Source organism: Micromesistius poutassou (genome assembly GCF_964030765.1).
Source record: "Micromesistius poutassou genome assembly, chromosome: 23".
In the NCBI taxonomy this organism is placed as follows: Eukaryota; Metazoa; Chordata; class Actinopteri; order Gadiformes; family Gadidae; genus Micromesistius; species Micromesistius poutassou.
In genome coordinates, this window is record NC_140293.1 from 6,444,740 (window position 1) to 6,460,043 (window position 15,304).

Genomic DNA, 15,304 nt, shown 5'->3' on the forward strand with positions numbered 1-15,304 from the left:
AAGGAGAATTCTTGAGTGTTTTGGGATTGAGGGGATGTACAACAGTGAGTCTGGAGTGCCTGGGGGAGAGAGGATGTGTCATGAGTGTCTAGGGGGGCAGGGAGGAGGGGAGTGACTCTAGGGAGGGGGAGAATATGTCTGGAGTGTCTACGGAGGTGGGGACAAGGAGAGTTGGGGTTTTGAGTGTCCAAATAATCTAGGGGGGAGGGGGGTGAGTCTGGAGTGTCTAGCGAGGGGGGGAGACGGTCGGGTGGGTGGAGAGCGAGTCTGTAGTGTCTGTAGCCAGGGACGAGGAGACTCTGTGGAAGAACAGGTTGAGCTCTTACCTCCCTGGAGGAGCAGAGGTCCTCCTCATCCCACTGGCCGGTGTGATTGTGCTTCAGCCTTCCCCCCTAGCCCTAGCTTTAGCTTTATTCCCTGGTTCTCTGGAACGTGCTGACCTTATCCTGTAGGACAGCAATCTTCCTCCCTGTTGAGGAGGGAATATATAACACATATATATATATATATATATCCAAGTTGACACAATGTGTCTCAGTTGCTCTACTGTATTATATAAATTATTCAATTATTTATACACAACAGGACAGATTTATGAAAATGGCTGGCAGGGGGTACAAAGAGATAAGATATTCTACGTCTGAATCCCACCAGTGTCCACTGCAGGCTGGTTTCCCCACTGGCTTTTTTCAAGAATGGCACTTTCGATCGGATGGTGGTTGCAACCACAGAGCACACGGATTACCAGTATCGTCGCCCACAGCAAACTGCATCTCCTTCAACACACACACACACACACACACACACACACACACACACACACACACACATAGCAAGCAAGGCAGAAGAGAGCGAGAGATGGAGCCCGTTGCCTTGTTAACACCAGTGCTAACATGTTGCACATCAGCCCAGCAGGATTGCACATTTGATCCCCCTCGGTTAGTGTGTCTAAAATAAGTCACCAGCGTCAGCGACAACAAAAGCGACACTTGAGAAATGCACTAGAGACCGGACCCCCACACACACACACACACACACACACACACACACACACACACACACACACACACACACACACACACACACACACACACTTCCAGCTCCTCTGAAGTCAGAAATAGCTAGGAAGTCAAGTCAGTCAAAGACAGCCAGAAGAAAGGGACAGCAATGAGCATGAAGGGACCGAGATAAGGAGTTCACTAGATATGGACATGCCAGAGACGGACAAGAAAAAGGACGAGGGGAGGAGGGGATTACCAGGGAATTAGTATTACCACATGCTGGAGTTAATTAGAACTAGTTGCCCAAGCCCCTTTTTTGGGAGGGAAGCAGAATGCAGGAATTAATGTCACTCTTGTAGATAGAGAAACCAGAGGAATTAAATATCCCTATCAGATAGAGAGCCGCACTAACAAGACTTCAATCCCCCGAAGAAGTGCATTCGCACTCACATGTCAGAGGTCCATTGGGAGTAGATCAGGCTTTTAAAGTCAGTGGGAAAACTTAAACACCATGTGTACACGGTAGTTTTTCCACGAGCATGTCAGAGGAGCTACTACAAATGTACTGTGCTGATCCCTAGCGGGTTCATAGGTTTCTCATCACCTACAGAACCGAGCTAAACCACTGATCAGGGCAGCTCACCATGAAATTGCCTAAAAGGGCCTCACCATCAAGACAAATAGAAAATGTAAACTATGCTTTTCAAGTTTAATTGATTTGGACCTCAATTAAAATCATGGACAAGGCTATTATTAAATAGTACTCCATACTGTCATTCCCCACTGTTATCATAGCTTGACATCTCTTGCAGGTGTCATTAAGTGACACCCACAGCACCCTCCCCCAATACACAGACATGTTCCACAAAATACTTGTGTTTATCTGTAATGGCCCGCCTGCAGTCAAAGGCACTGAATAACTTTCCCGCTGGTCAAAGAAAAGCTGGCACCCGCTTGAGTGGTATTGATTGCATTGCTTTGTTGTCACATGACAAGACAAGAGACCACTCGCGTCCAATGACACATTAAGCAATGGAGAGAGAGAGGCAGAGAGGAGCGTTCACACATGACACCTCTGTCATGCAAAGTGCACCACACGCCTCTCTCCCCACTGTCTGCGCCTGTCATGTAATTTTTCGTTGAGCTTTCTGTCTGGGGAGTTTGACCGATCTTACGCACACACGTTTTTGCTAGCGATAAAATGTGAGCCTTTCACAGAGTTTTGTTAAAACCCTAGCTAGCTTAATACTAGCCGAGCTGTCTCCCTCCAGATGTTGTTGGAAAGTAATGGCGCAGTGTGTTTATGTGGTCTAAGAAAGGGGATTGTTGAGCTTGCTTTGTGTGCTAAATGAGACGCAGCGATTGTCATTGATTGCTGAAGGAGCGCAGTGAGGATGATTGGCGCTTCTTCGTGACAATACCTTATTCACAGCCTGAGAATAACAGCACCTGTGTGAACACACCTATATTGTAATGCAGTGGGAGTAGAACCTTAACAAAAACCATCAAAGGATGCACAAGCACCATTATTGGAGCTACTTTAGCCGGGAAATTATAGCTTGCTTCAAACACATAGTATTGCATTCTGGCACTCATCATTTATGTATCTATAACTGTACAAATTAGTTAACACCAAAGCCTGTGAAGGCTCCTGCTATGCATAGATCATCCCCCTAACTCGTAAGGCAACTTGCTCCCTACGATCATTTTACTCGCTTTTGCTTGCTTTTATTGTGAAACCTGCCTTATGACAAGCCACCTCCAAGAAGCAGTGGGCCGTGTTGGGTTCAGTCTCAGTTCCATAGTGCTGTCAGTAACCCACAGGTCACACCTCATATCGGCCTATTGGGAATGGGGCTTACTCGGGCGTTATGGTTGCACATACGAAGTCAAAAGGACAAGATTGAATGTCAGGGGGCTAAGACTCAGAGGGGGAACTTTTCACGGTATGTTCATTTGTGAGTCTGGGATTCAGTTAGGGTCAGGGTTCATAAGACACAAATGTTGTTTCAGATGTTCCTCAAGCTTTTCATTGAAAAGGATTTAATTTATATATTATCAATGCAAAGATGTTTTTGTAAACAAATCTCGATATACAATTGCGTACAACCCTAACTATTCAATGATAGCTGCAATTTAGATAAAATTAAATGCATCAGTGTTTAACAAAAACCTTCCATAATGATCCCACGCTATCAAGCGACCCTAATGAAACACACTGGCAATTGCTCCACACACAGTCTTGAGATTACAAGGAGTTTCCGACAATGGCAAATATTTGGGAAATAATTCCTAGACAGGCCAGGAGAGCGTGAGAGATTCGGTAACGACACATAACTCATTTGTTTTACGGCAGCTCACACTTTATCTTACTCCAACCCATTGCAGCTGCACTACGACCCCACAGTACACTCCTGTCCAACTTCTATTCCCCAAACTGCCGCAAACACATGTTAGTCTGTCACATATGCGTGTCGATGTCCGCCGCAGCTGGCTGTGGCCTGCTGGGTGAAAGCCAGTGTCAGGTCATTAGCATAGCCGGTCGTCAGTGCCAACTGCCAAATGTGGAGCACCCACCCAGCCACCACCACCACCACCACCGCCGCCGCCATCAACACTAGCTAAGTCACTTCCCCCTGAATACTCACTGACTCCTCCTCCTCTGACCACTCTGCTTCCAACTCTCCCTCATAGCACTGCCATTCTGTCACATGCTCTCTCTCGGGTCATCAGTCTCGACGCATTCAGAACCGGACGGGAAAGCACTTACAGACTGGAAACATCTGGCAGTGGAGACTAAAATATCCTCCAGTGAGGGTCAGAGCTTCCCCCCTCCCCCCCCCCCCCCACCACCACCCCCTACCCCTTAAGGGCTGAGGTGCTCCCAGACCTGGAAGTGATTCATTCTCAAAATATTTCCCCACGACAATTGAGCATACATGATTTCAGGGCTGCTTTTCCACGGATGTGTTCCCTCCTTTTTACAGAAACACCCCCTTTTTCTTAACCGAATCTTTAAATATAAAAAAAAAAAAATGAACTCATAGACACACAAACCCAGCCATACCCTAGAGCTGTAATACGCAAAAAAAGAAAACGAATCAAGGCAAAGTCAGGAATCGTGAAAGTAACCGCAAGGTCATCTGTTAAAGCCAGTGACACCAGTGTGAATCTTCATTCGGTTTCGCCGGCACAACTCCAATGCAACATGGCACATTAGCTTGACATGGCCCGCGGGGACCAACACCACCAGCCTCTTCAAGCTTTCTTCCCAACTACGTTATGTTGTTCTTCTCTCTCTCCTACACTGAGCAAATAAAAAAACAATGCTTCCTTTGAAGTAAGGGGAGGATGGAAGTGCACCAGAAGTTACCTTCCTTACTGGATTTGTATTCAATCAACATGATGTCAAGGTCAAAGAGAAACCGTTAAACATAGCATATCTCATACACACATACTGTGTGCGAGTGGTGGTCTTGAAATAGACACATGCCCATATTAATTCCTCCTTTAAAGATCAATGCCTTAAAGATCAATGACACCATTTGCTAATGTAATTGCATTCATTTAAGTTCCACTGCTCTTCTCTGAACTTACCTCAACACAGTTGAAACTGAGCCCTTTCACGAATCAAACCCCCTTTTGGTGTGTGCTCATCCACACTTCATGCATGTCCACACATGTGCCGAGGCAGAAGCCTCTTGAAGCCAAGTGATAAAGGTTAAGCATTGGTGCGAAGTGGGTGATTAGCTCTGATGGGTTGGAGAGCACAGGTAGGGCGCGAGGAGGGATTGCCAAGAAGAGCGGCTAGCTTACCGCTGGCTAACGCCACCAAGCCCGCGGATCCCCCCACAACACCTTTTGTTCAGCCATGATTATCCTCAGAGTCAAGCGGTCTTGTCCGTGGTGGGGAAACCTGGCATTGCAGGGCTTGACTCCTGGCCACAGCCTGTACAGCTTTTGGAGCATCTGTGGGGCCCCAACACACTGAAGAAGACTGTTTGCGTCCCACCAGGGCTACATGCACTTATTAAATAGCAGTCAGTAGCAGTAAAAGTCAGAAGAGATCGCAAGCCTTCACATGCCATTTAGTGTTTACATTTTTTGTATGTACTTCATCTGACAGGGAAGGGATATTGTAATGGCCAGTGGGTTAGACCCTCAGAAGATCCTGGTATTTTAATCCTCAATTTCTACCTGTAGACATCTATTAATGACATGCCTAACCAGCAACTTATATATATATATATATATATATACAGTATATATATATCAAGACATTGGACGTTATATGTAACAAAACTGAACTATGAAACAATATTTTTTAATTTGCGTAAGTGATGATGACCGTTGCTGCTTGTTGTGTGATTTGATTGGTTGATTCGTACCATATAATAGTGTGTAGTATTATTTGGTATGGTTTGTTGAGTCAACATGTATTAGCACCTGCTGTAAACAATCCAGCCCCCCCGTAGCTCCCGCAATCATAATTCTTTGGTGCCGCTACCTTCTTGTGCCTAACCCCTTCCTCCTCCTCCTCCTCCTTCTCTCTCACAGCGCTGGCGTGGGGCGCACGGGCTGCTTCATCGTCATCGACGCCATGCTGGAGCGCATTAAGCACGAGAAGACGGTGGACATCTACGGCCACGTGACGCTGATGCGGGCCCAGAGGAACTACATGGTGCAGACGGAGGACCAGTACGTCTTCATCCACGATGCCCTGCAGGAGGCCGTCAACTGTGGCACCACTGAGGTGCCGGCCAGGAACCTGTTCGCCTACATCCAGAAGCTCACGCAGATCGAGGGCGGGGAGAACATCACGGGCATGGAGCTGGAGTTCAAGGTACTGGAGGGCTTCTCCTAGCTGGCTTTGTTGTGCACAGGCAATGGGTTAACCTAGCGATTGTTAGCGCTTGGCACTTGGTTCTATGAACATCTTCTCTGTACCGACAGCGATATATTGTTGTTTCTCTTTCTTCTGACCAATGTACTGATTGTAAGTAAAAGCGTCTGCTAAATGCCCAAATATAAAAGTAAATGAGGAAAGGCAAAACCTTAGGAATCCAATTTCTCTTTAGGCGCAGAATAAATCGGAATAAACGCTGGCCAATTCTGCCATTTCAGGCTGTTGGCTGGCAGTTTTGACTGAAAAAAATATGTTTAATAAAAAAGGCAAATTAGTTTTTAATAACAGACAAAAGGGGTTTACTGTTGTGTTTCCTTTGGCTGCGCTGCGCCGCACTGCACAGGACGGATACAGACATTTTCCAGTGGAAAAGTCGCGGCGTACCTTGATTACATGTAGTGGATGTGTTTGAAACAGCCATCAAAGTTCTCACTTTAATGGAAACATAACCTACAAACGCCCGCACCCCGACACATGTTTCGCCCATCAGCGGGTCATTACATCAGAGCACCACTGAGGGTGCCATGCATGTGTCACTCATTGGCCGACTCCCATGTGTGACTTTATAATGGAAACACAACGCCAAGCGAAAAATCTATAAATCACGTATTCAAAGTTGCGCTAGTATATCACACATTCGTTTTTCCCTGTGGCGGCATGTTGAAGTTGAACAGTCTGTCCATCCTCTCTACATATACAAGGGTTGAACCCAGCGGCCACATATTGTTTCATAGGAAATTCCTCCTTTGCTTTATCGCTCCCCTGCACCACAACGTTACTACGGCACCATTGATTGGGTAGTCAGTAAAAGTCCCGGAGCCCTTTCCCAGTCCCCATTAGGGCCCTGGGAGACAGCACGGGGCCTGTGGTTTCCTAGGTATTCCGGTCCGGTGACTTCCCCTTTACAGCCCCCTCGACAGGCATGGTGTATAAGGCTGTTTCTCTCTTAGGGTATTGGCTTACAGAATCAGCCACCCCCCATCACTGTCTCACCAAAATGAAGGAGAATTACCAGTGGGTATTGAGCAACATACACTACAATGCAAACGAAGCCAAACCACACGTTGTTAAATGTACATTGCTATTGTGGCTGCTTTATTGGCTAACTTGTCACACACATATAGTCGGTAAGTCGAGACAGATTTCACTATGAAATGCAACAGTATTTCCCATGGTTCTTCTTTTACAGACCTGATGATCGTATACATCCAGACAATATATAAAAACAAATAAAAGCCGCGGTCCATAAACATTTTCTAACCATTGTCATATCTGACAAGGAAACTTCATCAGAACGAGTGATTATTAATAACGTTCACATCTTATGTGTATACCTCCAACTATACCATCAAACACACACCCACACACAGGCACTGGGGAAATAAGGAAAGTTGCTTGACATAAACTCAGCCCTGTCTCTCAGCCCTGTCTCACTATATCCGTCTCTTTATCTCCCGCTGTATCTCCAACAGCGTTTAGCCAACACGAAAGCCCATACGTCCCGATTCATCAGTGCCAATCTCCCCTGCAACAAGTTCAAGAATCGCCTGGTGAACATCATGCCATACGAGTCCACGCGGGTCTGTCTGCAGCCCATTCGAGGAGTCGAGGGCTCCGACTACATCAATGGCAGCTTCATTGATGGATATAGGTGAGTGCTTTGGTCACGCCAGGACCCAGAAGACTGCGGGCCGGACTTTAAAATAGCTTACCATGTTCAAAACGTTTTGGTATAAACGTCTGAGGAGATTCAGCCGAATAATAAGAAACCCCGCCCTTACTGCAGTCCAACTCTGCTGATCCCTCCCTTTCATTTCCTCTTCAAAACCCAGCAGGAAAGCGAGAGATAAACTGGATTTCCATACGGGCCTTAACTGCACCCTCCATCGTATCATTGTCTCCCTCTTTCTCTGCAGGCAACAGAAGGCCTACATAGCCACGCAGGGCCCCCTGGCGGAGACCACTGAGGACTTCTGGAGAATGCTGTGGGAGCACAACTCCACCATTGTGGTCATGCTCACCAAGCTCAGAGAAATGGGCAGAGTATGTGTTTGAACATGCCTCGACATGTATCGTTTCTGTTATGTCTCATGGATTGCCTAGGGGAGAGGGAGGGATGGAGGGAGGGCTGAGAGTGAAATCAAGGAACGCTGTGGTGATAAAATTATGGTTTGGGAACGCATGTGTTGGAGGCAAAGTGTGTATGTGAATGAACAGATGTATTTATCAACGCCAATATAATTATTTATAGAAACAATCAAAATCGTGTATGAGTATTGAGGTTGACAGTGGAATGTAACCAAATCTATTGTGCACCTACTTCCCCCAGGAAAAATGTCACCAGTACTGGCCAGCAGAGAGGTCGGCCAGATACCAGTACTTTGTAGTGGACCCGATGGCCGAGTACAACATGCCCCAGTACATCTTGAGAGAATTCAAAGTCACCGACGCCAGGGTAAGCATATAACTCTCGGCTCTGTTGCGCAAAGTTGACGGGTGTAAATCAAAATGGACAATTCGTTCCAAGTTCTGATCCTTTTGTTTGGGGCTCAACACTGGAGCTACTGTCAAAAATCCTGGCAACTGCACACCAACCGTTCCTCCAAACTGATTTGATTGGCCCGCAGTGGAGACATTGAGCCATGCCAGAGTCAATGCTAGAGTGCTAATGGATGGCAATGGATTGATCAATTCATTGTTTACTGTGTGGGAATCCATCGTCAGCCCCAAGATGTTGGAAGCCTAACAACTATTTGTTTATACAGAGCTGTGGGGCTTGCATGTTAAAGTATGGGAAGATAAATATGACACATGTGTAAAGACTAATGTGGCACTGTCAGCAGTAAGCCGGCAGCCTTTTTAATTCCATCAAAGGCTTAGGCAGATACACGGTGCAGGCGTGCTCCTTTGTAATGCGTGGTGCAGTGGCTCATCAATTGGATTTATTTTCCTTATCACTGGGATATAATATCACTTAAGTAATGCATACTCTTAAATACCACCCCCCTGTGTGCACAGCCAAGTTGAGCTCATCAAACGGATTGTGCAGTGTGTGTATATATATATATATGTGTGTGTATAGTTGTATTTTAAATACCACTATATATATAATTCACAAGGTGAATTGAGAAAGAAATTTTATGATGGTTTAACTCTTATTCTGCTGTCATTTGGATGTATGTTTCTTCATACATCTCTATGATTCTTTGTCGGTTATTCTCTTCAGGACGGACAGTCGCGGACAGTGAGGCAGTTCCAGTTCACAGACTGGCCTGAGCAAGGAGTGCCAAAATCCGGAGAGGGCTTCATCGATTTTATTGGCCAGGTCCATAAAACGAAAGAGCAGTTTGGCCAAGATGGGCCAATCTCGGTCCACTGTAGGTAAATATGTCTCTTCTCATTGGTTGAGGCTACCATCGACGACCCACCACCTCGTTAAGGAAACCAACACCTTAATGCAGGAAAGCTCACCCTTTGAGTGGTAATTGGAGTCATCGGGTCTCAAATAAAAAAGGGCAAGTGAGGGTTGTGTGAGTTATTTTGAAAAATGTCCTGTAAATATTTTATTATTATTATCTATTAATATTTTTTCATTTTTTGATATTCAAAAAAATACAATTGTCAGAAAAAGTATTTACAGGAGATTTTAGATTTTTCAAAATAACACTCAACCCAGATAATTTAGTTGTTAGAGTTACACTCAGACAAAGGGTTCTGTGTTTGAACCCCAATGTTAATCTACCTGTAGGCATCCTTGAGACGGTTGTCAAACCCCTACCTACTCATGATGACAGTGTTATTTTGCTTTGGATGAAAGCATCTGCTAAACCTACCATTTCTGGGAATGACCCAAGCCAATAACACAAGAAAACTCATAGATCCAATTAGATCATTAGATCACATTAGATCCAAGTTTCTAAAAGGCTAACACTGCTGTTTGTTTTGTTGTGGTTGTGACAGCGCCGGTGTTGGCAGGACTGGCGTCTTCATCACTCTTAGCATCGTCTTGGAACGAATGAGATACGAGGGCGTCGTAGACATCTTTCAGACGGTCAAAATGCTCCGGACACAAAGACCAGCTATGGTGCAGACAGAGGTGAGGTGTCCCGGTCGGGTCACATGTACAACTGGTTTTCTGTTGTTCAGTCCACAGTACTGTCGGTTGAATTGCATGCTGGTCGATGGAAGGAGCTGCTATGATTTCACATGATGATGCTATGATTTCTACAAAATTCTGCTACTCACTCATAAATGCATCCATGGACACGCACCTACCTACCTTCAAGAACTCATCACCCTACAGTCCACTACCCGCACTCTCAGATCCACAAACACCCTGCTCCTCCAAATCCCTAGCACTAGGCTCTCCACCATGGGAGACAGAGCTTTCTGCTCGGCTGCACCACGCCTATGGAACAGTCTCCCAATCCAGATGAGGGCCATTCAGAACCTGGACTCTTTTAAAATAGGCCTGAAAACCTTTTTATTCAGAAAGGCCTATGGCTGCTGATCTTTATTGAGTATGCTTTTGTTTTCTTTACCTTGCTTTTAACTTTTTAACCTTGTAGCACTTTGAGATCTCTTTGATGAGAGGTGCATTAGAAATTAATTTTATATATTTTTATTTTATTAAATTTATTATTATTATTATCTTTAACAAGAAAAATCCTCATGAGTTGGTAATAGCTTCAATGTTGCTTGAAAAGGACACTAAAATGGGTGACTGTAGCCTACCGTCAATGCCTTGGTCTATTTTCACAGAATGAAACCATTGTCAGGCAGGTCGGTGGTTCCCAAGGAGACGAGAACGACAAGGGGATAGGACTACTAACTGTTTTCTCCTCCTTTTTGTTTTTCCCTAGGATCAATACCAGTTCTGTTACAGAGCGGGCTTGGAGTACCTGGGGAGCTTCGACCACTATGCAACGTAAGAGAGACGAGGCACATCGCAGAGGCCTCCCCCCTCTCTCCCGTCGCTTCGGAAAAAGAAAAAAACCCAGTCAGCCTCTCTTCTGAGCCATAGAATCCTGCTTGAGAACAAACAAGTACTTCTTAATGCCCTTCCTTCCTATCCGACCCCCGCCCTACCCCAGCCCCCTAGCTAACAACTCATTTAAGTGTTGGATGTGCAACATGACCTGTCAAAAAAAAATGAAATGAATAAAGATGATTCCTGGAGGACCAAGGAGAATCGCAAATGAAGCCTAACCCTCCCCCTCTGACAGAAAGGGGCGGGCGAGGTGAATCCTGACTGTTGGAGCATCGCGGGGAATTAACTCTTGTTCGATGCTTTAAGGATTTTCACTTTGGGGTTCTCGAGAAAAACTGAATGAAAGTCATACAAATAAATAACAAGATACTCGTGACATGGACGAGAAATGCATCACTAACGATTGGAAATCTACGAGAGGCATTGGAGACACACTGAGACGGCTAAAAATATAGATGAATGAATACATGAATACCTTATGTGGACATTGTAAAGAAAAAAATGAAATCAATCAATCTAATACACCGGAACAACGAAAATACAACGTTAGAGACAACATTCAACATTCATAAAGGAATAATAAATAAATACCCAAAATGTTCATTATTGAAATTTTAAGAGAGGGTGAAGATTAAATATACAAAATGTTTTCTGTTTTGTTTGTTATTTTTAGTACTGAAGCTGATGTGTGCTTTTTGAGAAATGTGTTTTTGTTTTTTTATTTAATTTTTTGTTTTTTACAAAACCCAATCACTTAAAAAAAGTGGTGTCAAGTATGTACATTTTCACCAGTTCATTTTTTTATGCTGTAGAACTGTTCTGAATAGGTATGCTGTGTCGCCGAGCAAATGTCCTTGCTCCCGACGTTTTTATTTTACATCTTTTTTTTTATTCTGTTGTTTCGTTGCACTTTGTGTGCAGTCCAGTATTCACTCTACCAAAATTTGGATCTGTTTTTGTTTGTTTTGTTTATTGTCTATGCTCCCATACACAATAAGGGAATCACTCCCATGAGATACACTTGGGCCTTGTGGAATCAACAGGGATGAGCACAGTATAAAGTTGCTGCTACGCCTATCTAAATTCTTCCATGTCAGTATAGTGTTTAAAACGGAACCCGGTCATTTGGATGATATATAAATATATATATTCTATCTATAGATTGTCAAAAGTATATGAATTATCTATTAAAGAACACAGATACACATGATATTATAAATATAAATATATTGGTTTAAAGAACATTATATCAAAAAGGATGGATTTTCTATGAAAGCTAGAGTCAAACTATGAGGGAAATTACAAGATTTTTTTTGATTCACTGGAATGCACATCAGTAGGATTAAAGACCCATTCTGATTCAATGCAATCCTTTCTTGTGCAATAAATATCTGTATTGTAGATAGTGGGTTTCGTGCAAAAATCCTTTGCCATCTGGCAACACTGCAGGTAACCCCCCCCAACTGGTGTCCTTTACGGGTGGTTGTCTGTTGGGGGTGTGATGATGGGTGGGTGGGGGCAGTCAAAGCATCATAGAGAGTGGGATATGATCCATAATACAACAGGGAAAGGTGCAAAAGAAAGTGTGTTTTTTGCCGGACCTTACAGTGCTAAAAACTTGTTAGTTTTGTTTTTATTTTTTACAGATTTTCCATTATTGCATTTAGAGTGCCTTATATTTATGCCTGTTTTAAAATAATATTTAATTTTCCATATTAATGTATCATTTTTTATTCTCATTAACCTGGGCATTTAGCATGCCTAACGTGTAACCGGGCGGATTAGCTAGGCGCAAGGACTCAGCCGTCACGCGATCAGATTTTATATGCAAATGAGGGTAATGATAAAAAGTACTCGTTTTTATTTCCTGTGGCCTTTCCATGGCTGTCGGATTAAGAACACGCATTAATAAAAGATATGACCTGACGACGCATCAAACACACATAGATATATCCCCCCATTCGTGTCCATCAACCACGCAAACCCAGTGCCAACAAGGCTGTGATGGGTATACAGACCAGCTGAACTACAGCTCAGGCAGGCCCTGCATTACATCAACATTTCCCAAAGCATGTGGACTTCCACACCCCCTATAGCACAGGACATGCATAATACCCTGATAAGAAACAAAATGCTTTTCTTCCTAACTTCGTAAACGGTTACGGTTTGTAACATTCGGAAGGGAACTTTGTGCTAAAAAAACTAATGCTGAAGGGCTTCTTGTCGCGCCTTGGAATACGAACGGTCCCTCATCTCAAACGTGTAGCTTTATGGAAGGAAAGTGACATAAATAAAGACAAAATTGTGAGGATCCAATGTTTTTCCAATCACAAAAACATCGTCACTACGTTGTGGGATAGAGGTCCGACCTGTACACTTCAGAGGTTATTCTGTTTCAAGTTACGTGTTTCATTCAGAAAGCGACTTACCCCCCCCTCTCATACATGGTTACCCAGAAGGCTTTGTGGATGTGCATTCCAGGTGCGTTCTTTCCCTTGTTAGTATAATCCGTAATATCTATATTTTTTATTTCATTAGTTAGTCACTTGTCTTCACAGTGAGGTACAAAAAAGTGCCATTATTTTCTCACGGTGGCCAATGCTTTACAATGTATTCATTAACAGTCTGCATATTTCAAACCAAGCATTTATTTTCATCTCAATCTGTTCCTCATTTTGTTTTAAATTTTTACGTATGCATGGTAAACATCGCAGAATTGCCGAAGCCGGCCTAGTAGGAAGATTTGCACTTTCTATATCTTTGTACTATGCACTGCCCTATTGATTCTAGACCCAATAATATATTACTTGAACCTATCTGTAAGAATCTCCTTAAACGTTCACGTTGTGTGTGTGTAAATAACACAAAAAAAGATATCAAATCTAAAAACAAACAAAAAAAGACAAAAAACTACAACAACAAAAGTTTGTGCCGAAAAGAGCATCCGTTCCGATGCCATGGTCACTCCAACCGATGACTTTGAGAAAAATTCTGTCACTCCAAAACCATCCATTCTCGTGGCTCCGCCATTCAATCTTGGAGTGTCATTAAAAAGAATTAAACGTTGTGTTCTCTGCTCTCTCTCTCTATCTATCTCGCGTCTGGATGCATAGACTGAAATAATGAAATTGTAAAAAAAAAAAAAAATCTTACAAAAAAAATGGCTTGTTAAAAAGAACTCATACAATTACCTCTGATTAGTTGTAAGCGTAAACTGTATTACTTTTTTCTCAATGAAAGGAGTGCTTTTTATTTTCTTACTTAGGTTACATTTGGTGGAGGAAGACGTCTGTATGAAAATCAGTTCTTTGCTGACACGAGTTCCATTTGTTATAAATGAATTCTATTAAAAAATGTCAGTGTTATGCACCACTGTCTTACTTTCTCCCCTACCCCCATCCCCATCCCCCCACCCGCCATCTCGACTTCGACTTGAAAAGACTAACAACATCATCATTTCACTCCTCACTTCCCTCCCTGGTATTAAAACCTGAAGCTAATCTATTGTTTTCCTGAGAAAGGGAAGAGTCGGGATTCGCACCATTTGAATAGATCTTCATTTCACTGATTGTCGTCGCCGATGTCAACACAGAAGAACAAGAAGAGAACGATGATCAAAATTCCTCATGGGACCAGTTGCAAGCGGAACATGTTCTTTGTTGATTTTCTTTTCTATTTTCTTTGTATGCTGGAGGCAAACCGTGATTCACTATCCCATTATGAGAGTTGTCACAACCATAACTCATATTAACCACCCTGAAAATGACTATTTAGACAACAGGGGGAACTTTCTCAGTTGACAAATATGTAAGAGAAAAGTCAAATTGAGCTTTGGCTCTCACAGTGACCCTCATCAGGACAAATTAGACAATGTTTAACAAGTTGCATTTTTCCAAACCATAATTCTTTAAAACTCACTCTGGTAAAGGTAGCTCCCACCAGGAAAACACTAGAAATTAAAAAATAGTTTAGATATATGCAAACTACGCTAGATAACATACACATTTATACAGTATATACATTTCGAATTTTGATTTATGTATGCTCTGTCCTTGTGTGGGTCTCTTTATTGTCTATCAAGTCTAAAAATAACGAGAATATGTGTTGCTGTCATACGCTTAGTTAGTGATCTAGTCAGCTGGTGATGTACGGATTGCATGAACCTGCACAATTTTCACTGCACCCGATAAGAAAATGTCATTTACCACGGTACATAATGGAGGCTGTCAGATCTGACACCGGGATTAGATCAATGATCTTGGGTGTCTACGCAAGCCGCACAAATGACCACAATTTCTGTGCAACAACGACAATGACAAATCTCTTTCTCTTAAGAAGAAAATGGAGCTTAATGGATTAAATGCGAGGCGGCCGCAACCCGAGAATAATGCGCAGGAGACCCAACTG

The 15,304-nt window shown here is 43.3% G+C and overlaps 1 protein-coding gene across 4 annotated transcripts in view; it reads left to right on the forward strand.

Annotated features, from left to right (window-relative positions):
* The window catches only part of ptprda (protein tyrosine phosphatase receptor type Da), a 98,610-nt gene extending 84,372 nt beyond the window's left edge, over positions 1-14,238 (forward strand). For 2 of the 4 annotated variants that reach the window (XM_084487179.1, XM_084487180.1), the window contains exons 28-34: positions 5,559-5,844; positions 7,380-7,558; positions 7,824-7,950; positions 8,237-8,362; positions 9,134-9,288; positions 9,868-10,003; positions 10,770-14,238. In XM_084487179.1, the coding sequence (XP_084343305.1) occupies positions 5,559-5,844; positions 7,380-7,558; positions 7,824-7,950; positions 8,237-8,362; positions 9,134-9,288; positions 9,868-10,003; positions 10,770-10,838 (1,078 nt within the window). In that variant the 3' untranslated portion in view covers positions 10,839-14,238. The remainder of the gene's footprint in view (positions 1-5,558; positions 5,845-7,379; positions 7,559-7,823; positions 7,951-8,236; positions 8,363-9,133; positions 9,289-9,867; positions 10,004-10,769) is intronic. The other 2 variants (XM_084487181.1, XM_084487182.1) reach the window with 1 other exon arrangement.
* The last annotated feature ends 1,066 nt before the right edge of the window (positions 14,239-15,304 follow it).